The sequence below is a fragment of the Aptenodytes patagonicus genome, chromosome 6 (genome assembly GCF_965638725.1).
Source record: "Aptenodytes patagonicus chromosome 6, bAptPat1.pri.cur, whole genome shotgun sequence".
Taxonomy (NCBI): Eukaryota; Metazoa; Chordata; class Aves; order Sphenisciformes; family Spheniscidae; genus Aptenodytes; species Aptenodytes patagonicus.
This window is the reverse complement of record NC_134954.1, coordinates 31,705,832-31,729,196: the sequence shown is the minus strand read 5'-3', so window position 1 is coordinate 31,729,196 and position 23,365 is coordinate 31,705,832. Positions and strand designations below refer to the sequence as shown.

The window sequence follows — 23,365 nt, the reverse complement described above, 5'->3', positions numbered from 1 at the left end:
TTAAGGAAAAAAGCCACCACAAAAATCCTCACCCCGCTGTTCAGCTGATAGAGCTCCATCAGCGACATTGCTCTTGACGCCAGTCCCAGTTTGGGTTGCTGGAGCTCCTGCACCCAGCAAGGCATCTGGACCGGGTGGAGAGAAACCACAGAGCCGCATGCTGTGACTCCAGCTGCTCGGGCGCCAGGAAGGGACTGCCCTCAGGGAACTGAAGGCAACCATTTATTTTTGCATGTTTTTGGAAACACTTCCTTTAGCATATAATGCATTTTTCTTCCATCCGTATATCTTATCGCCCTCAAATATTTAGGTTTTTTACCACAAGTCTAACTTTGTTACATAAATTTGTGCTTAGGAACTGTAACCTATTTCAACATGTTTTTTTCTTCTTTTTTTTCGTGGATGGAGGCAATGCTTTTTAACACACTCTGAGTGAGAAGCCCAGCCCTGACAACTGATATGCGGCAGAACCGGTGGCTTGCCCAGCACTGTTCACATGCCCTCCCTTCGCCACTGCCTGCGACACAGGGGAGACATCCCAGCAGCCTCAAGAAACCAGAGGAGCTGGGATTTGCATGTCAGGCATCTGCCTCTGGCGATGGCTGAGCTGCTGGTGTGCCAGGCCAGGTCCCCAGGTGTCACCCCACCTCAGCGCTGCTTCCACCCTGGATCGCAGCTCCCGGGGGGGGGGGGGGGGGCAACACTGCCTTTCACAGAGAAAATGGCTGAACAGGATTAAATTGCTCATCAAAATGAAAACACAAAGCCAGGTTTAATGTCTCACACTGAAGCAAGCCAGGGTTTGGAGCAGAATCAGCAGATGCCTAGATAATTATCACGTTGGGGAAGAGTTAGGATTGCAGGGCATTATTTTCCCTTGCAAGGAAACGGTAAGGGAAGATAAGGGTGATCCAATTAACCAGGCTTTATGTGGATTCCAAATGGCATGTGGCAATGCTCTTAAGCGCTTAAAGAATGCCCAAAAGCTCTTAAGGAAACTGAGCTGCCATGGGATAAGAGGTAGAGACCTCCCAGGATTAGTAACTGGTTAAAGGTCAGGAAATGAAGAGCAGGAGCAGGACTGCCTCTCTCAAGGGGGGACACTGGTGGAGCCCCTGAGGGTCTGACCTGTCCTACATCTCCCTGAGCGGTCTGGAAAAGGCCAGGACACAGCAGGGTGATGACACATCCTGGCAGGACAGACACCAAGGGCAGTGAAAGCAAAAAAAGCTCCTGCAAAAAGGCTATGGTGAAATCCATGCTTCAGGGCAGGGACACGTGGCTTTGTGCTCAGCGGCAAAGGCTTGATCAGGTGATTCACCTCGTCCTTCTCTTGTGCAACATGTGGATGAAAGGAGGAGTTGCTGGTGCCAGTCTCATCTGGTTCCAAAACTATCAAGCAGCTCAAATTCGCATGCGGTTGTATTTCCTCAGGTTCCCTGCAGCTGCTCCTGCTACATCTGCAGGAACCTATCTTGGGTTGGTTTCAGATGTACCCGTGCTGTAGATAAAGGGAAAAAGAAACAGATATGAGTGTGCAAGAGGGAGGAGTGGCAGAAGGTCACAAGTGCTGGGTCTCTGCTCTGCCAGACACATTCAGTTCTGCCCCTGTCCCTTCTGGACTGGAAGGAGCAGGAGTCACTGTAGCTTGAACCCTTTGGAGCTCCCTGAGCACTGGGCCAGTCATGCTCCCTGCAGTGGGACTGTTGAGGACTGTCTTCATGGCTGGAGGGAGCCCGTTGTCCAGACCAGCCCCCAAGCTGAGCACTGCAGCCACCTCCCTGGCAAGCTGCCCCAGGCAGAGCACGCAGGGGCAGGGATGGAGGAAGGAAGTTCAGCGCTACTTGCTGTTCACAGGAAAAATCTGGCTTCCTTCCGAGATCTCTGTTTCCACGAGTTACTGTGCTCCCTGGGAAGCTGACCTGTACATGGTGGAGCTGGACGGGTGTCCAGGTCACAGGGAGGTGACCAGAACCCGGGCTGCAGCAAGGACAGCCACGGCCAGGATGAGTCACGGCCCGCCAGGTCCCAGACAGCCGCTCCTGTGGGCTGGCGTGTGACTCAGCTCATGGAGCAGCTGCCCCTGCTCACAGCCCATCCTGGAGACATGCGAGATTAGTGAGGGTGAGGAGTTCAGGTCTTTTTTGTGAGCTGGGAGTCACCTCCTCACCCTCAGATAGCAAATCTACAGACGCACCGCCAGATGACTCTGCAGAGTTTCAAGGCTTGACGTGCTCCTGGGGACAGACTGACCAGCGGCTGTGGTGAAGGCTGTGGATGTAGTCTACCTGGACTTCAGTAAGGCCTTTGACACCGTCTCCCACAGCATTCTCCTAGAGAAGGTGGCGGCTCACAGCTTAGGCAGGTGTACTCTGCGCTGGGTCAAAAACTGGCTGGACGGCTGGGCCCAGAGAGTTGTGGTGAATGGAGTTACATCCAGTTGGCGGCTGGTCACGAGCGGTGTTCCCCAGGGCTCAGTTTTGGGGCCGGTCTTGTTCAATATCTTTATCAATGATCTGGATGAGGGGATTGAGTGCACCCTCAGTAAGTTTGCAGACGACACCAAGTTGGGCGGGAGTGTTGATCTGCTCGAGGGTAGGAAGGCTCTGCAGAGGGACCTGGACCGGCTGGATCGGTGGGCCGAGGCCAACTGTATGAGGTTCAACAAGGCCAAGTGCCGGGTCCTGCACTTCAGCCACAACAACCCCATGCAGCGCTACAGGCTTGGGGAAGAGTGGCTGGAAAGCTGCCTGGCGGAAAAGGACCTGGGGATGCTGGTTGACAGCCGGCTGAACATGAGCCGGCAGTGTGCCCAGGCGGCCAAGAAAGCCAATGGCATCCTGGCCTGTATCAGAAATAGTGTGGCCAGCAGGAGCAGGGAAGTGATCGTGCCCCTGTACTCGGCCCTGGTGAGGCCGCACCTCGAATACTGTGTTCAGTTTTGGGCCCCTCACTACAAGAAGGACGTTGAGGTGCTGGAGCGTGTCCAGAGAAGGGCAACGAGGCTGGTGAGGGGTCTGGAGAACAAGTCTTATGAGCAGCGGCTGAGGGAACTGGGGTTGTTTAGCCTGGAGAAAAGGAGGCTCAGGGGAGACCTCATCGCTCTCTACAACTACCTGAAAGGAGCTTGTAGCGAGGTGGGTGTCGGTCTCTTCTCCCAAGTAACTAGTGATAGGACGAGAGGAAATGGCCTCAAGTTGCGCCAGGGGAGGTTTAGATTGGACGTGAGGAAAAATTTCTTTACTGAAAGAGTGGTGAAACATTGGAACAGGCTGCCCAGGGAAGTGGTTGATTCCCCATCCCTGGAGGTATTTAAAAGACGAGTAGATGAGGCACTTAGGGACATGGTTTAGTGGGCATGGTGGTGTTGGGTCAACGGTTGGACTCGATGATCTTAGAGGTCTTTTCCAACCTTAATGATTCTATGATTCTATGAAGACACACACGGGAAGGGAGCCAGCCCTGGGCGCGCCCTGGCCAGGGAGCAGAGATGAGCAACCATCCTGTAGCAGAGACCTAATGCTCCTGACATTCCCGGTGGTTGCTCCTCACCAGCTGCCACTGACACACCAAGTACTCGGTGAGGAGCGTAGCTGAGGGCTGGAGTTGCACCAGACCAGGGCATGACCCAGGGACTGCTGCCAGCTGGTGGAGAGGAGAACCTGGGAGTCATCTCAAGGAGCCCATGGCAGCCCCCCAGCCCCACTGCTCCCAGCCAGCAGTTGGCACAAGCTGTCCAAGAGCCCCTGGCAGATCACATGAAGGAAGGATGGCTGGGCTTATTCATGGACAGCTCAGCCAGCGGGTGCCTCCTGTGGTGCAGACCAAGGTCTCACTGCAAGTTCCTGTGTCTGGCACAGCCGTGACACGTGTCAGAACTTGGGATCAAGCTCAGGAACCCACAGGATGAAGGTAGCTCTGCATGGCTGGAAAACAGCATGCCTGTTAGACATCCAGCTGTTTCTCCTCAGCCACACCAAGCAAGGGCTTCATTCCCATGACAGGTGATTACACTGCACGGATGAAAGGCAGGGTGACAGTCAGTTTTAGGGATCCAAGTGCAGACTGCTGACACAGCCAGAGTCCTGGGATCTCTTCAGTGGCTCAGCAAGACTCAGGAGAAAGCAAATTAATCTGTCATGCTCCCATTCCTCTCCTCCACAAATTGGTGTTGGTATGAAGGAGGCAGCGCCAAAGACAACCCTACTGTCATCCAAGAAAAGGTACTACAAACACTGTCCTGCCTATACCCTGCAATGATGATACTGCCCCTGATTTCTCTATGCCAGTCCAACACACCATCCCAGAGCATTTACTGTCAAAGCCAGTTCAACTTAAGCAGCATGGATTAGCCAGTTTTTGCAGTTCATTACAGATTGTATTTACCAGGAAGGTTAGAGTCCACCCAGGGAGCAGGAGGGGATGCACTTCCAGGGATGGGTTCCCAGTCATGGGCCACCAGACAACTTGCTGGCACAGCAAGAGGCACCTAGCCTGGTGCAAAACCTAGGAGCAAAACTCCCAGGTGCAAAACTCCCTGGGCGCAAAACTCCTGCAAACCTGGGAGCTCCACTGGGCTCACCTGTCTGCCCCCATCCACCATCCCTGGCAGCTGCAGAGGCAGCCAGCTCCACCCTGCCAGCACCTGCAGCACAGGCATGTGCCTCGGTGCTGGAGCTGGCAGGGGTTATGCTGGCAAAAGCCATCACACATGCTTAGCTCTAGGAAAAAAAGGAAGCCATGGGGCCAACATGGCTCATAGCTTCAACCAGAGCGTAAGCACAAGTCCTCTCTACCCGGTGTTAAGTCATAGTTTTCATACGCGAAGGGGATGGGGGGACTTGCTTGCACACGGTCTGTAAGGAAAACCTCCCAGGGCAGACAAACCAGAAAGTGGAAGGAAGGAGGAGGGAGTCTACGTACTTGCATTAGGGACTTCCTTGGGTTAGACAAAGGGTCGGGGACAGGTCCGTGTGACTCACCATATTTTTCTGAGACGTGCCACTGGACTGATGCAACCCCTGCTCCAGCAGAGACAAAGCACGATGGGCTATTGCTGGTACTGGGGAGAAACGTGGGAGTTGCAAGAGCTGCTATAAAAAAAAAAATCCCTTTGCAACCTGCCAACCAAAGACACTACCCATAAGCTGCTGGCAAAGGAGAATCCCGTTCAACCCACCACTTTGGGTGCTTTGTGTGTAGCAGAAAATATCTGCTGGTACCACCAGATGGACAGGATACCCAGGCTTCTGCTTTCAGACACGGTTCCATGAACAGCCTTCGAGGGCAAAATCACCAACAAGAAAGAAAACAGCTGCGAAAAGTAGCCCCAAATTTTTCCAGTCCTGAGTTTGCAGTGCATTTGCTGCTTACTCACTTCTTGCTAAGTCTAGAGCTGCCAGGTCAGGCCCCCTCCCTCCCCTCCCGCACAACTACTCCTTACAGCTTGGAAGCTATTTTTTCCCACCCTGCTATCTAAAAAAAAAAAATTGGCATGAAAGCTTTTATCATCCGGAAAACATGCCAACTGCGAAGGCGACTCTGCATCTCAAGATGCCTGTTTCCTGGCAGATTTTAAGTCCTTTGCTCAACTGCTAGCATGGCGGGGGCAGGAGATGCCTGCAGCAGCAGGCTGTGAACTGTAGTTTCAAACAGTCACATGTTTAACTGCTGCTAAATACCCAGGAGACCAACATTTTCAAACAGCGGGCTAAGAGCTAGACACACAGCCAAGTGATGGTGTTGGCCCATCCGAGGTAAAGAAAAGGTGTGAATGTGCTGCACGGTGATGCTGTGCATGGAGATGAAGGGCCACCAGCGTGGGTACAGCTACCAGGCAGTACTGAGTGGGGCATCCAGCTCAACACCTCCACCTGGTCAGTCACCCCTTCGCTTCCCGGATAATGAGGGTTCAGCTCTACTGGCTCCCAGCAGTTTGAAGGGAAAGGATGGGACCCAGCAACCAGGCTGAGCAGGGGAGAAGTGCTGGATGACTGTTCTGTTGGTGTCCAAATTTCCAGTGACCGACTCTGGCCATAACCACCACAGCTGGCAACCTAAAGGCGCTGGGAAGACCACATGCAGGTTGAGACACCAGGACGGCTCCTGTCTTGATGCCACCCTGGAAGAGCTACACAAACCACAGAGCCCTTTGCCCTGGTGATGCTTTTTGGGCCTCCAAAGTGCTCAAAGCTGGTTTTGCACACAGAAATCCCTTTTCCACTCCAGCCCCAAACTGCAGGGCCTCTTAGAAAAAATTGCACAGGATGAGAAAAGGACGCAGTCGTCAGGCTTTACTCTTTTAGAGAGAGAAGGTGATCTCTTGCCCCATGACCCCCAGCAACATCTACCCTAGTACCTACCTATAACTAGCCCTTCTGCCAGCTGGGGATTTTCCCTAACATTGCAGTTCAGGCCATCCAAGCATTGATTCAACTCGAAGTTACTTGGAACTGCCTGTGAAAAGAAAACTAAGTAGTCTGTGAAGACAGGAATTGATAACCTTTCAGATTTGTTTTCACCCTAGGGAGAAGTTACTAAGAAGAAACTGGTCTGGAACAGAGGTGCGTGGGACAATTCAACTAACTCTCCAGAGGCTTTAAAGGATGGTCTCACTCTCTGCAAAATAGATGGTGCCCAGGAAATTGGTGCTTGCCAAATGAAATCACCACTCCCGCTGGATCTCTGCAAAGCACAGTCATGATGCACCACATGCATCTCCGAGGGGAGGGATATGATCCCACCCATAGAGCACAACCCAGGATGGCATTTTATAAACTTGCCTGTGGCTTCTCTCCAGCTATCGCACCTATTTGTGATGGTGCAGAGCAATGCATCACTGCTGCTGTGAAGGGAAGCATGAGGGCACAGCTCGGCTACTGCATGACCCAGCCGTACAAGAGGCCAGGGCTCTCCTCGTGTGTTGTGTACTATCTAAAAACCACAAGACAAAAAGAAAGCTGCAAAGCTCCTGCAAAGTACAGAAGAGAAGCAATGGAAGTCCTCCAACATGCCATGCAAGCTGCCTTCTGTCCCTCCTGCCCTCCAGATACACTTCTCCATCCCCCCGAGTGCCCTGTTCACTAACAAGAGAAGCAACCTTCATCCTCCTTTGTACTTGGATGTCTTCAGCTTCTTCATCTCTTGCCTTCCCTCCACTTAAGCACAAGGATGGCGCCTTTCTCAGGAGGCAGCTAGCTACGAGGTGGAGTAAAGGGGTAAACAGTAGGCTTACGGAGAAAACCACCCCAAAAACCTTAGCTTGGTCCAAGTCTTAGTCACATCTTGGGCTGTTGGGAGCCATAAGCAGCAAGAGCAGCTGCAGGCCGCGGGCAGGAGGTGCCGTTAGTGCACAGCCCCGTCCAAGGCTCAGCTCTCCAATGCAGTGCCCAGCCTGCATAACATGAGCAGGGGAAGCATGGCTGCAGCTGGGACTGGTGTTCAGAGCTCAAAATCTAACATGGCCTAAAACACAATCAGATACTGGTAAGAGAGCAAGCAGGAACCAACCAGGAGGTGGGGAGATATTTCGAGTTGTTTGACCCCACCACAGCCCTCTGCTTTCCAGAGCCTTGGTCCCGCAGAGCATTACAGCATGCCGACGAGCAGTGTTCACCTGCCAGCACTGACACAGGAGCCCTCAGGGGAGAGGAGAGCCCTGCCAGTCCTCTGCCAGCCTGAGAGCAACAGGGTGGAGGATGGGACACAGCCAGCATCTCTCTGCAGCCTCTGCCAGCAGGACTCTCCTGCCAGGCCTTGGGGGAGGAGGGGTGGCATGGTGACATTCCTCTAACAACAAGCAGCATCAGCAACAGCATCTGCATTGCCAGGGGTGAGGCAGGCATTAGAAAAACTGCTTTTGTTCAACAGTGCCAGCCTAGAGGGAGAAAAAAAGCAGCATTACTAGTGATGCAAGAGACAGGTATGATCAAGGTGCCTGCCACTCCCATTGCAGCTGGTTTTAGGCACTAACTTGGGTAAGTCAGCTGCAGCTTCCATGTTCTGTCTAGGCATCAGAGTGAATTTCTTTCTTAAAAGTTTCAGATGCTCCTCAGAGTTGACCTGACATAGGCAGGCTGCTTTTCCAAGGTTAAGAAGCATCAGAAAACTTTTTGTACGGTTCAAAAGACAGCACTGACATTTTGGGGTGTCAAATTGGGATCATCTCAAATAGGGAACAGCCCTGCCTTTAGTTGTCCCCACGAAAATTCACTGGAGTTTTGTGAAAATTGGTGTTTGGTAGAAGGAAAGGCCTCCCCCTGCTGCAGCACTTCCCAAACCCAAACATGTAAATGACCAGCTGAAGTTCACAGCCTGCAGCCAGGACACATTTTGGGATGCTTCCTATAGGGCAGGCCAAGCAGGGAACACGACACAGGTCAAAAGGGATCAGCATCACACACGGAAAGCACACACTTCCAGGGTAGGAGGAAGGCAAGTCCAAGTTAGGCATGATCTGCAATTTCACAGGGCTTCTGTTGCATGCTGCAGCAGCAGTCTAGTGGTTCACTGTACACATGGAAAAACCCCATTCTTTTAAGTCATTTTTCCAGTGATGGGAATAAGCTCGTATTTCAATTCGTATTTACAAAAACAAGAACCAGACAAACTAAGTACTGTGTGAAAGTGTGTTTATTCCAAAGCTAAATTTCTCACATAAAACAATGTCTCTGAACAGCAGCATCGGTCCTTACACAGTTCTACAACAGCCTTCTGGGCTCCAGGGCTTGGGGTCTTGAACCATCTCAACATAGCAACAGGGAACCTCTTTTCAGAGTTGTCAGAAAGGGGAGGGAAACGACAGAAAACAGATACATTGCCACTGGCACAATTTAAGAAATTGTGCCTGCTCACAAGAAGGGAAAAGGTGTCAAGACACTTCACAGGGAGCTTAATGTCTGCACAAAGATCTCACAGAACACCCTGCTCTCTGCAGGCTGCTTGCCAAGGAGCAGCTGCCACTGTCAGGAGAGAACGGCATTATTCCTGCAGACAGAAAACAGGACTGTTGGATTTAATAATCTGCTGAACTGCTTCCAAGGACTAAAGTAGCTGAGAGGTCATGTTAGTGATGTGTTCCTTTGCAGCCTGAAGCCCTCACACCAGCTCCAGTGCGCACATTTGGTCCCAGATGACACCCTAGAGGGGTTTACCTTCTTCCTCCTGCCTCAGCCTCTTGGAGAGATGCTCGCTGATGGCCATGAGGGGGTTGGCTCTGTACCTGGGATTGGTGATGACCTCATGAAACCGAGCCACTTCCTCCTCTCTGAGGAAAGAAAAATAACACACAAATGCTAAGTGCCTCATGCAAAAGGAACTGAGCAGATAAGAACAGAACTCATAAAGCAGTGGGTTTCTGTACAGACAGAATGATCTTGGGTGTAAACCTCAGAAACAGTGCAAGAAATAAACCTAATTTATCCAAGGGCAAAGCTCAAATTGCTGCCAACTTCATGGGAGCCAGAGACTTGATCTCATGCCACAGAGACAGAAACAATCATATTAGTGTCCAGCATCACTTGGAAATGTTTTTTTTTAGAGCTTTTCCCTAGTAAATCAGGAACAAGAGACTGTGAGTATCTAGCAAATCACTAAGAATGAAAACTACTTCACAGTGCACTAGGACAAAAGCAGATTCTGCTTTCGAGAACTCATCTCCTGACCCTCTTTATTGCTCAACATAGAGGCTTGGTAATCCTATGTGCAACACTAGTTAAACACCATGGGAGGAGCATGACAGAATTACCTTTGCATGCTTGGTCACAGCTGGTTGCTGTGGAAATGGTCTTGTCTTAAAAAGCAAGAAAGCAGTGATGAAGAAGAACAGAGCAGGAGGAGTGTGAAAAAAAAAAGTGAGCTTTCACATAAGTCACATCCATTGCAACCTCCCCATCTCCCTCAGACTGCTAAGCTCTCCACAGCCCAGCCAGACACACATGTCCATGTTCTCAGTAGTTGCTGTGGGTCAGCAGAGTGCTATTCAGCCTGCAGCATGCAGCTAGTTCTCTCCCTAGTAGGGCCCTTCCATTCAACACCAGCTCTGCCCCAGCCAGAGGAACAGAGAGAGAAGCCAAACCTGAAGCTTGGGTTGTGGCAGTTGGGGCAATGGGGTGAGACTTAGGGAACCTCCAGTACTAACTAACGTCCTGGAAAACAAACCTCAAAGACCTTCCTCCAAAGTTTTTCCCTGCCAAGAAGCACAGACTTCCCAGACCACTACGGTAGGATACATGCCACTACTCAGTGCATCTGTCCAGTTTTGTGCAGAGGAGAAGAGGGGGGCACACAGGGGATCAACAGCTTGCTGATACAGAAGATCGTGGTGGAGTTGCCTATTTGGATTCAGATCTGTATACAAGTCCCTCCTCACGCAGTGTTCCTCACCCATAAGTTCCAGCACAATGAGACACTCACTGGTGGTACTCGAGGCCATGACCCTTGGGCTTCTGCAATGAGCCAAGGAGGGACTCATCCAGAAAGGCAGAACTGAGCAAGAAAGGCATCCCAGCACTGACACTGGCCAGTTTCAGACAGAGAAGGGTATTCACAGAGTGTGCTGGAGAGCAGTGGTGAGATCTGTAGGCTGTTCTCCTCAGCTTGAGTTTGAAGTTGAATGGCTCAGAACTGACAGAAATCCTGGAAACAGGCATCACAGGAAGTAAACACTGCCAGATCACAGTGCCTAGCCCCAGGAGAGCTGTGCTGAGGGGAAATTAAGTTCTTGATGCCTGGTGGCAGTATAAAATATCCAACAGATTATACAGAGGAATAAGGAGTTGCCAGACCCTTAACCAAGTCCAGGAATTATTCAAAAGCATTTAGTGCTTCATTTTACAAGAAAAGGTTTGGCAGATGCCAATGGACAGCTGTCCTCGTAAGGGATGTACGGCATATAAGTTAGCATCCCAGAGGTGTTCCAACAGAACAGCTGTAGCTCCTGATGCTATGCAGAGTTCCAGGAGCTCCTCATCTACACAACCACAGGAGGCTTTCCTGAAGGGTATCAGCTAGAGCTACGTGGGCCTGGTGTCATAAAAGACTGAGCCACAGCTGGATGTTGCTCCAACTCAGCAAGCCAAGACAAAGGACGCACCACCTGGTTGATAACCACATTGTCCATGCTGCACAGAGAGACACAGTAAAGACATACTCACTTGGTACAGCCAGAAGTGACAACTGTGGCCAGGAGGAACAAGATGACAGTTGATGTGGGTTTGTCCTGAAACAGGAGGCCCAAGCCATCACTTTCTTTTCAATGAGACAGGGAAAGTGAACTCTTAAAGGAGCAAGTGCAGTTTCCTGTGCTCTCTTTGCTTAGATGTTACACGAGACAGAAGCGGAAGCAGACTGAATCCATTTAGAATTGACCAAGTCTGGTAGGGACAAAGACAGGACACCCACAAACATCCTGCGCTATGTAAAGAGGAAAATCAAAGCTGCGACCTCTTCTAGGGCCTTCAGGTGAGCAAGACTGAAACACTGGAACTGGTTGCCTACAGAGGTTGTGAGATGTCCATCCTTGGAGATATTCAAAAGCTGTGTGGACATGGTCCTGGGCAACCAGCTCTAGGTGACCCTGCTTGAGCAGGGGGGGTTGGACCAGCTGACCTCCAGAGGTCCCTTCCAGTCTCAACCATTCTGTAACACTCAGCAGGGACTGGACACACTGATAACTGGGTACTTACAAGAGCTGGCGTTTCTGAGCTTGTTTCATCAGACAGAAGTCTGCTGGCTCTGCCTTTGCTTTTACATGGCTGGGGAAGAGAAGAAACAAAAGAAGTGAGAGAGTGTTATAGAGGAGCGGTAATTTAGCAATTGCTGTGGAGATGGAAAGAGTCCAGGGATTCTGCATCTGCCTTCCCAGAAAGTATGGGTAGTTGTCCTGTATGGAAATTGTCCTGAAAGGCAATTATTTCCATAGCCAGACAGTAATGGAGATGCAAACTCCTTCTGCCACACACTGACAACAGCTCAGGAGTCAGGATTAAATGGGCAGGAGGTAAACGCACTAAAGAAAAGTCAGATCACTTAATTCTAGAACTGGTCATGAGCTGTCCATGCCCAGATCACTTTCTGCTTATTGCTAACCTCCAGGTCAAACCGATACTGTTGCTTAGAGAAAAGATCTCATCGAACTTCCCCTCACCACCAGGTACACATCACCTCTGCACATCTCATGTTCCTTGCTAATGCTGCCGAGCTCCAGCATCGGCAGACATCAGTTATAGACAGTGCCACAGTTACTCAGCAAGAAGAGGGAAGTGCCAGCCCTGCTTCAAGTCCTGTGGTGGGACCACTGGGGTGTAAGGTGTCATTTATATTTTAAGATAAAGAATGGCAATACTCCTTTCTCCCTGTGAACACATCCTCGTCAAAGGCTTGCCAGTTTAAGTCAGCTGCAAACAGATTAGCTAAAGAGAAAGCACAACAACAGAGCTTCAGCTTTTGCCACCAAACATAGGTTTTGAGAACCCATGAAGTTGCAAGAAGATGGACCCATGGGAATGCAGGATGGTGCACTATGTGCAGCTGAGGCACAGCAGCAAGCACAGATCTGCACTCTTTGCACCCATTTCTTATTCCTGGGCAAAGTCCAAGGAGACCAGAGGTGTAATACCATCCTGCACAGGATGCTGGAAGCACATGGTACCCGATGCCAAGCAGCGGCAGAGATTTACCACAAAGCCAAGCACTGAGCCCAAGCAAGGGAACACGCAGGAAGGGCAGCAACTGCTTTTGGGACTTGAAGTGCACAAGGGGAGTTGCTGGTAGAACTGGACATTAAGGAAAGGAGAAGAAAATTCCATTCTTCAGGGTTACACAGATACAGAGGTAAACAGGAGAAGCAAGCGGGGAAGAGAGTCTGCCTCCACAGAGCAGCTCCCCTCCGATTCACCCTGGAGCTGAGCCCCAGCACACAGCCCAAGGCGGGAAGAGGGTCTGCCTCCCACCCCTCTGTTGGGGCAGGGCTCAAGGAGGAATCTCACCTTACTGGTGGGTGCTGGGGGCCAGGACCTCCCCCACCTGATCTGCCCCAGAGCCCTTCAGCTTTCTCAAGGTTAGGAAACATGACAGTCCCTCATTTTCTCTTCAAGATAGCAGGATCTGGTCTCTTGTTGGCAGTGTTACAGTGACCTCCTCTTCCTATTTCCCTCTCTGACCCACTACCCTCCATCCTTTTATTCTGCATTTTTTTCCTCGTTCTTCCTTTCCTCCTCCTCCCTTGCCCCATATTCCTTCACCCCACTCACTTTCATCATCCCTCTCTACTCGATCACCTCTTGCTCCTTTTCCTCATCTCTCCTTCTCTCCATCCTGGCCCATTTTATTTTTCCTCAAGGGGGATCCTGGTGGACCCAAGCTGCTGAGGGCTGCTCTCACCACTGCCCCAATCACATTTGATTTACCCTCAGCCCAGCACAGTGTGCCCCAGCATCAAAGCTCCCTGCCAACCCAGACAAACCCAAACAGTGTGGATGTATATCAGCCAGCCTTTGCAGCACAGAGCCTGTGCAGGAAAGAGTAGCCAGGCAGATCAATGCCTGCGCACTGCTCCTGTACCCTTCAGTCCCTCTCGAGGTCACCCCAGCACTGCTGGTGTTACAAAACAGGCCTGAGAGCTCACGAGGAACGGCGATCAGCAAGAGCAGACAAACAGCTACAGGGGTTCGAGCAGCTCCTGTCACACTGCTGTGTCCACTGGTACTGCGAGACACAGAAAGAGCAGGAAGCATCTCTGCTCTCTTCATGTCCGTTAACTGCTCAGCACAGGAACAATTTCTTGTCCCAGTTTGCCTGGATTGCTCACAGAAGCACAGAGAAATCCCTTCTCAAGTTGGATGGCAACCCAGGTCACCAGAGCAGGGGCTTGACAAGTGTGCCACCAAGTCGCCATGGCAGTCCCTTCAAAGATGAGTAGCTCTGCAGAGGGTTACAATGCTTAAAGGAAAGCCTTTCTAGAGTGCATCCCGGGCCATACAAGACCACGTGCCCCAGAGTCTGTGCCTGGTGGGACAGCTTCCTCTGCAGCACGCCACAAGGGTGCGGGTCTGCTTCAGGCTGTGCAAGCCCACTTTTCCTTTCAGCCACCCCACTATTTTAAAGGGCTCGATGCTTCTGAAGGCTTTTCAGTTCCACTCAACAGCTCTGCCCCACTGGTTTGGCAGGTTTGAAGGGCTGCTGCCCGAATTTCCCCCACCAAACCACCAGCACACTGCCTGCTCACTTGGACCGTATTAGTAACCCTGTTTCATTACACTTCATTGCCTTCATTCATTATAAAACAGAAAAACCTCACTGTAATGCTCTCTTACCCAGCAGGAGATCAAATTCCTGGAGAATCTAATCTTTTATTAATAATGCTGACAAATCACCAGAGTATTACCCTTCATTTATGTAATGATTCAAATCCTACAAAAGCTGCCTCTGATATTTCAAACACTTATGCACACACATCCTCATGCAGTCCAGGAAGCCACAAGCCAGCAAGGGGAAGAAGAGCACTGTAGCTCCTCCATGCCAGTACCAAGGGGGACTGCTTTTTGGTTGGCATGTCACAGGCAATCTGGGTGACATCAGTCAATGCCAAGCTCCCACCTCCGCTGTGCCGACTGCAGATGGTGCTGGCCAATCCCGAAATTCTCAGCCAGGGCTGGGCTTCTCTACCCTGCTGTGCCGCAGGTCCACTGGGCTTTCTAGACACCAGAGCCTTGCAGCCAAAGTGAAAACAGAGCCAGAGTATGAGCACAGGCTTCCAAAAGGAGAGAAGGGCTGCCACACTCCCACAGCAGGTCTGGGTTTGGAGAGAGAAGGAGCTGACGGCACTTCTCTGAGGATGTCAGACTGGAGATTCATGCAAGACCACCGAATGCTTCCACATGTGTCACACATCCTCTGCCATGAAGCATACTACAGAAGAGAAGAGCGATTGCAGTAGCTGGAAGGACCATTTTGGCCAGTGTTTTGCCTTGAAGCTGCCTGCAGCAGATGGCCAGAGAGGGATAAGACCAAGGCAAGCATATAGCCACATCCTCTCCAGTATTTGCAGCTCAGAGACCTTGTGCCAGCTGCAGTTTATATACATGCAGTAACCCTCCATGGAGCTCTCCTCATTGGATTTGTCAGGTCTCACCTGAACCCACAGGCTTCCCTCAGCCACAACATCCTGCAGCAAGGAGCTGTGCAGAGCAGTGAGCCTCCTGCTTGCACTGAACTGGCTACTCGCTAGCTATGTTTGATGTCCTTTACTTCTCATACTGGAAAAGAAGATGAACTACTTCCTAACCACATCACACTTGATTTTATAGACTATTACATTCCCAAGCCTCTTCGCCTCCATCTGCGGTCCAGGCTGAGGACTCCCTGGCTCACTTAGTCACCCCTTGCGCAGAAGCTGTGCCAGATCCTCCACCGTCATCCTTGTCAGCTGTCCCTGAGCCTTTTCCAGTTCTACTCTATCTTTTGAGCTGGTCCAGAATTGCAGGCTGCAGCAACACTGTGTATTGGTACTAGATTATGCAGCACCTGGGAAAGCAATCCCCAAAGTCCTCCCTCCCCTATACGTACTTCCTGCAAGCCACTCTCCTGGATAACATGGGCTCAGTCACCAAGGGGGCTGGGGAAAAATGATGAGGGGGAATGACCCCTGAACAGAACCTGGAGTCAGATGCCACATGTGGTTGTGGCACATCATCAGAGAAAGAGGGCAAAGCCACCTATTCAGGCTAAGCCCTGGCCCAGAACTCCATCCAATCAACCCTCAGTGCTCTGCAAGACTCGAAACTCTGCATGTTCTTTTGCTGTTCATTCCCATTGAAAGAATGAACTGCCCAGGCTGACTGAATGGCTGCATAAAGAATAAAAAAAAAAAAAGAAAAAAAATGCTATTCAAAGAATTAGAAGCCAAGTTAAGGAAGAAAATATTTTCCCGTGCTTAGATGCAAGGTTCATAGCTGCTGTTTGTCTGAGGAGTGGCTTTCCAGAAGCACAGGGAACTGCCAACTCAGCCAAGCTCTGTAGATGCGTGTCCCACCTGGGTCAGAGTTTATTTCTGGGGCATCCAGCAAGTCACAAGAGGGTTCATGGTATCTCCAGCCTTGATCTGCAACCAACGAAGAGGGTGCTTTGCCAGACAGCCGCCTTCTTGGCTGTTCTCTAATCCAAATGCTTTCTTATTATGGTCAAAACAAGTTTCTAGTTCCAACCCCTACCGAGCAACTGGAGAGGAGGGACAAGCGTTTGTGCAGCACGCAGAGCACTTTTATTCTGCACTGGGGGATGCGAAAGCAGCTGCAACACTGACCGGATGGTCAGGCAGAGCACTGCATTAAAAAGGAGAAAACGTAAGGGCAACCAGAACCCACCCTATGGCTGGCTGGGACGGCTGACATGTGGGTGTCAGAGGATCAGAAATAGCCCTTCTCTTTCAGTACAATAAAGGGAATGGAAACACCATCTTTCTGTTCTTGTCCAAAGTCACATTGCAAGCCAACGGGGTGAACAAAGAGTCTGGCCAGAGTGTAAAGCTCTGCTCAAAGGGCTTGAACTGCCTCAGGAGAAAGCCTGGAGGTCTGGAAGGACAGAATGGCAGGACGCAACACCTCAAGTCGATTCTCAGGTGAGCTCAGCAGCATTACACTCTAGAGACTTGTGTGTCACTCCTGCAACTCCCAGGGCATGTGGTTGCTCCCAGCTTGTCTCATGCCAAGCCTCATCTGAGCAGTACAGTTCCCCTCTTAGCTGTGGATTCAGAAGACACATTTAAGCTTTTTTCTTGCAGCGAGTGAAGCATGGAAAGGCGTGAAATGGAGTTGAGAATGAGGCCCTGTTCTGCTGACTATTGGCACTGAGCTTGCATTGTCTGTAACTACAAGCTGAGCTGAAGGGCACTCCATCCTGCAGGAAGAAGGGAAATACACAGCCCACCCCTAAATGGCACATACCTCTTGGATGGCTTCCTGCCCCTGCCACCTGTGGTCAGGTCGGGGAGCTCAGGTAGGGCTTCCATCAACAGCTGCATGTCTCCCACCACAGGTGTTGCTTTCCGCTTTGCTTCAGCTTTTTGCTTCTGCGTGGCTAGCTTCACACTTTCTATTTCTAAATCAGAAACAGGACATTACTGGCGGAAGAGGAAGCGTTTGCAAGAGAACCCTTGAGCTAAGAAATTCATAGGCTGCTTCACCATCTACAGGAACAACAGGCCAGAAGTGATTTAAACCAGGGAAAGACTGAAAATAGTGCAGCTGGGTAGTTCCCTCCCTTGCTGTGTTTGCTTATAACTATATACATCTCTACTGACATTTGCAATGGGAAGTGAAATCCCCAGACTGATTTTGTCTAAACTGTTTCCATCCCTTGCACTGTTCATTGCTCACAGCAACACGGCACAGGAGTGCTGGGGTGGAAAAAACCATGCTGATGTTGCATGTAGTTAGGAGAGAGAAACAAGAGAGGAAGGGACAAACCAAATACAGTCAGCTCCACATGTGGCATCAAACAGTCACAGCCCCATCTCTGCTTTTCTGTTGGGACAGAACAATGGTCTCCTAGCACAGGCAGAAAAGATGGACTTAATTTCAGTTGTTTACTTAGTTTGGAGCAAGTCAAGGTCTCACCTTCATGACTCATGGTAGAGCTCAAGCAGTCAGATGCTGGATAAACTGTGCCCTTAGAAAAGCACTGCACCAAGTGGCAGACACAGAGGCAGCTGGCTTTTCCTTGAGACCATGTTTACCAGTCTCCCTGCAGCAGCTCTGAGCAAGGCTGTGGGCACATAAGGCTCTACAAATGTTACAGCAGTCTCCCTTCTCAGCCATGGGAGGTGGGCATTGAAAGCCACAGGCTTCTGCCTCAATCCTCGAGGCTCCCTGGTGTAGAAATAGGTCCTGCAGCTGCCAAAGCCTTACAGAGCCAGCAGCCTCCAGGGTGAGCCCCAGCAGAACATGTTCTCCTCCAGGACAGCCCACAAAAGCCCAGCACTGCTACAAGCCTCCAGTTGAGCTCCAAGATGCCCCAACCTGTCCCAGAAGTCCCTTGAAGATGCCACCAGAAACAGCTAGAGCTCAGTGGGATCCAGGAGCTCCTTTTCCTTCTGTCAGGTGATCACCAGGCCTGGAAACCCGCTGCATTGTCTTGACACCCGCGAGGGGTACCAGTGCTGCGCGGTACATGATGGTGGACTCCACCTCCTCCATATGCACCCAGCAGAGGCCACAGCGGAAGAGCAGGCTTCTGCTTATTGCCTTGGATGATAAGTGTATTGCAAGGACAAGCCTCAGCGCTGAGTTAGAAACTCCTTGTCTGGACATGACGGAGCACAGTGCCAGCAGCCATGGGGCCAAGCTGGCGACACAGGGAGGCCAACAGCTTCCAACGGCAGCATGGCCACAGAAGCAGGACGAATCAGCACAAGTATTTTTGGTGGGAACACGAAAGCAGCAAGCCATTCTACAGACCGCAGGCAGGATGCCACCTGCAATTCTGGGTCTAATCCTGCCACCCACATTCAAGAAAGCAGAACTCAAATTCACTGGCTAGCTGCTGGCTCCTTTAATATCTTTGTCTTGTCTGCTCCCCAACTCAGCTGAGTTGAAGAGCAACAGTTTTTCATGAACTGCAATTTTGCTGTACATGGAAGTTTGTGACAAATCTGGATCGTAAACGCTTCTCCTCACAGCAATCTCTGCCAGCTTTCTGTTCTGCATCACTTCTTTTTTTGGTCTGGCTTTATGAAGCTGACTACTTCAGTGCTTTCATAAACAGTATGTGCTCAAAATTTTCAGACACCTGATTCTGCACAAACATCCCAAATTCTTTTCCTATGAAGTCTCATTCGTCTGAGGAGCCATGCGATATATGTATTTTTAAATGTGCATACTTCTAATGACTGAAGCATTACATATTTTTTTTCCCTCTCTAGTCTCTCCTGAGATGATTTATTGGAATGGAAGAAATCTCAAAGTTTTGCGTTTGCACTACTGGGCTGAACTTTAGTTCCCAGGGTCTTGGCATCCAGTGTCACAAAAGCAGCCCTGGGACAAGAAGAAACAACAAACTCTTGGGAAGATTTAGGAAAACAGGATGTAATGATAACAACTTCAGCAGTCCAAGTTGGGTTCTTTTTTGGGGGGCAAAGACTGCAAAACCCACAAAGAATTGGCAGTTATCTGCATCAGATAAAAATCAATGTGTTTCAGTTGACTGCAGCTCTTTAAGGTCACAATGTTAGAATGCCAAGTTTCATTTAAAAATCTCCATCTCTGGAAATACCAGTTCATTTTGCTCCATCAGCTAATAATAATAATATAATTTCTTTTATTGATGTTTATCCAGGCTCTTTCCAGCTATTCCATTTTTCTCAGTAACAAGCTGCACACCTGGTACTAACACTTGCTGACTTTTCTTACAGAAATCCCCGGGTACTTGCTACCCTTAGCAAAGCATTTGCTAGGGAACGCTGGTATTTGCCAACTGGCCACAAGTTTAGTGGAAGAGTCAAGAGAGCCAGCAATTTAGGTACTTCTGTATCTGTAAAGCACTTCTAATACCTAGTATCTTCTAAGACAGATAATTTGTCCTGAAGTTTTCTATCTTGGTGTTCTCCTTCAAGCAAAGCCTCTGCATTTCATTTGTATTCCCTCAGCTTAGTAATTTCAGAGCCAAGAGAGGAGGAAAGAGGCCACTCCAGGAGGAGCAGGGCCAAAATAACATACGTGATCTTGAGAAAGACTGATGCTACAAAGGCATATATGCAGGAGGGCAGGATTAAGAGAGTGTAGGGATCCTGCTCCTGGGCTTTTCCAAAGTGGCTGACCTTGACTATGGGAGCAGTGCTGTCACCTCACTGCAGGAGTGTGCCCTCTGTTTCCTGCAGAAGACAAGAGTCCCATGTACCCCTTTTACTGTGGATTCTGTCATAAAATGCTGCTGAGGACATGCCTTCCTCCACAGCACCTGGTACCAGTCCAGGTATCAGGGGAGGGAAAGCTCAGCTGTGCTCCAGCAGTCCCCTCCTCTGTTCCCATAAGAGTATCAGACAAGGAGAGACCTTTAGGAGCACTAAAAGTGCAGCCAGCAGGCCAGATGTTAGGACTAGCACAGCCGTCTATGCTTTGTGCCCAACAGGGACACCGATGGTTGCAGATGTCAAAGGCACTTGGAAGTTTTGGTTGGTGATAGGGAGGACGTTTCCTTCACACTCACGGTGTTAAATTATTAGCTCTTTATGTAAGAGGAGCCAGAGACACCTTCACTGCGACTGGTTAAATCACAGGTTGATGGACTTGAGCTCAGAGCTCAGGAGCTGAGAGCATATGGTGCGGCAGAAAGCCACATCCCTCAGCCCCAAACACAGTCTGTCAGCAACTCTGTTGGGCAGGAGGGAGTTAAGGGAAATGCCTGTCCCAAGAACAGCTCCAGGTGGCAAGAGAAATCCCTCTGCTACACTGGGTAGCACAGCACCTCTTACTGTGCTGAGATAGTCGAAGCAAAAATACAGACACTTCCCACAGGAAACAGAAGCATTTCTGCCATGGGCTGGTTTTGTTTAGCTCGTATTTCACAGCCTCAAGAAAGGCCAGACTGTCTGGTAAGTGGGTTCACTGACCTGTGGCACATGGGAAAGAGCAGTAACACAACCAGCAGCATCCAGAGACCTCCCTTACTGAAGGGCAGGAGGGCCCACTGCAGGCTTTCACCACAGATCCTTGGGATTAGCTGGTGGGCGCGTGGGGCTCAGCTCCAAGCTGTCCTACCGTCCCCACAGCTCCTCAGGGAGCTCCACTATACAGCTAGTCATATCTGTACCAGAGCTTTAAAAGATGATAGAGAAACATGCTACACCTCATGGGAACAGTGTCCTATCTGGACAAATAAAGGTTTTACGTAGTCACTTCTATTACACGTGGAGGAAGATCAAAAGTAGGTTTGGGGCAATGACTCAGTCTCAGTTCTAAACACTGAGACACAATACCTGGCACTTTTATCCCACGTGCTGGTGAGCAGATGTGAAGGTTTCTGAGAAGCATTCAGCCTCCCCCCAGCACTGCCCAGCACTGCCACCCACACCCCAGGTACAAAGAGTTCTAACAGAGCCACGCTCTGTGATGCCCACGGTACCGCCGTGTTTCAGAGGAGTACTTACTCTGTAGCCATCTTTCTTTCCTCAGCTTCATTTTTTCTTTTTTGGAAAGAACCATTTTTTCTTCTAGACCTAGAGGAAAAGAGAGACATTGAGATGGAACCTGGCTCCTGCACACAGAGTCAGTGCTGGACACCTCCCAAAGACAGCAGAGTCCATAATATTTTGTTCAACCCTTGGTGATTTTGAACTTGCTGGCAGGTCAGGCAGGCTGCAAGCAGACTGGGGGCTACAGCACACCTCAACCTTTAGCCGAACAAATCAAACCCAGGTCGCTGTTGGTTAAGAAATGAGAAATGGGCAAGTAGATCAGATCATCAGCACCATAGGCCCTGTTTTCTCAGACCAGGCAGCTCTTTGAGAAAAGCGTTTTGAGAGACCCTTGCCCCGTGTCCTGCACTCCTGCATGAATCTGGCCTGCGAGCTGGCATTTTCTTCTGAAGACTACCCACAAGAGATGGGAGGACCTACAGGTTCCAGAACTGGGAGCAAAAAGCAAGTTTTAATCTGAAAATATGCAGGCTGATAAAGCTAAGAAGAAGGAAAACACAGGCTGCAGACATGTGCGAGGGTAGGAGGGGGAATGGCAACCTGACATGGCTATCGGCATCCGCCTGCCCAAGCAACGGCCTAAATGCCTGCCCAGACAGCCTTCCCAGACAGCATGTGGCAGGCAGGGGAAGGACTGAAAAGGGTCTGAAATACCCAGATGCGTGGCAGCCCTAAGGAGCAGCCGATTACTAACAGCTTGTAAAAAAGACTAGTACCTACTATATACCAAATTCAGTATTTGGAAAACAGCTGTTGATCACTGATATCTAATACCAAGTAAAATAACATCACAAATATTTCTACTGGAGATCCGTTGCAGATGCTATAAAATTTTATCTTATCTCCGGTGTTTAAAACAAAATTGACTTTAGTCAACTTTTCTGCTGAAATGTGCTGGGAATTGTGCTACAGGAATGCTGATGGAGGAGCAAGCTCCCCAAAGACCACTCCTCTCACCTTAGGTTATTCTTAAGCCTGGAAAAGAAAAAATACCCTTTTTCTCCCCAAAAGAAACAGGAGAAAGGAATTCAGTGCAACTCTGAAAACAACTCACTGTGGACAACTTCTCTGAAGCTGCAAATCTTTCAGGATGATTTAAACAAAAGCAGGATCATAATTTAGTAATTTCAATGTCTTAAGATCAGAACAAGCCTGCTGGGGCTGGGGGAACTTTTCCATAAAGCCAACAACCACCACCACATTTTGAGTTTCTAGAGGACACGGAGAATGAAGCTGTAGCTTTCACTGCCTCGTGTCCCAGAAAAATATGTTACTGCAGTCAATGCACCCAAGAAGCAAGAAATAAAACCACACCTAGAAGCTATCACTTATTTACAAAGCTCAGGGATGTCTTGAAGGGTTTGCACGTGACTGGTGCTGCTATCCATTTTTCTGTCTCCTGCATAAAGCACCAATGCACGGGCACCCTGCTAGGCCCAGGCCAGCAGGACAGCCGCTGGGACGCAGGGCCAGGCAATAACAGAGACAAACATCTAATCATGTTAAGGGCAAATTTCCTCAATCCATTCACTGTGGTATCAAAGCAGATGCTAAAACAACTAATTGCATGTTCCAATAACCAACTCCCAGTTACCCCCACCCCCGATCACCCCATGTTCCTGCGGTTTCAGGGAAAAAAAGGATGAATCATGAGAGGCCGAAACGCAAATCACGCCCTGATGATCTCTGAAGGGCTGCCTGCACGAGGCACCTCTGCCCTGCCTTTCTGGCTGCCTGAGCCTGTCCAGATTTCAGCGGCGGCGGTGCCGGGGAGATTTGCCCCCTTATCTGAAAACACGCTCATTACTTCATTGGGAAAACAGCGCCTGGCAGGATTTGTAATGAAAATAAAAAAAAAAAATTCAGCCAGCTGGCCAATTCTAGTAATAACATCAATTCAGATTTTTTTTTTCCCCAAACAGCAGCGGAATATTTAAGGAAACACAAAAGCTGTTTTCTTGGCAGAAGCCCAACCTCACTGCAGGCCGGGGGCGGCGGTCAGCACCCGCCAGCTGCAGATCGCCAGAGGGGTGCGGGGAGGGGAGCTGGACCCCTCCTCTGCCCACCGTGAGCAGCTAGTGAAGTGGACAGTTTCTGCCCTTTTTCACCACCTGCTCCCTGGACACCTCCATTTTATGTACCCCTCCCCGCCCCTCAGGAGGTTGTTTTGCTGCTGGA

General features: G+C 50.1%; 1 protein-coding gene across 4 annotated transcripts in view; it reads right to left on the bottom strand.

Annotated features, from left to right (window-relative positions):
• Nucleotides 1-753: 753 nt before the first annotated feature.
• Nucleotides 754-23,365, bottom strand: part of SLX9 (SLX9 ribosome biogenesis factor) — a 65,885-nt gene continuing 43,273 nt past the window's right edge. For 3 of the 4 annotated variants that reach the window (XM_076341970.1, XM_076341972.1, XM_076341973.1), the window contains 5 exons: nucleotides 21,140-21,208; nucleotides 16,941-17,094; nucleotides 11,685-11,753; nucleotides 9,153-9,265; nucleotides 754-1,501 (listed from right to left, as the gene is read on the bottom strand). In XM_076341970.1, coding sequence (XP_076198085.1) covers nucleotides 1,455-1,501; nucleotides 9,153-9,265; nucleotides 11,685-11,753; nucleotides 16,941-17,094; nucleotides 21,140-21,208 — 452 coding nt within the window. In that variant the 3' untranslated portion in view covers nucleotides 754-1,454. The remainder of the gene's footprint in view (nucleotides 1,502-9,152; nucleotides 9,266-11,684; nucleotides 11,754-16,940; nucleotides 17,095-21,139; nucleotides 21,209-23,365) is intronic. The other variant, XM_076341971.1, reaches the window with a different exon arrangement.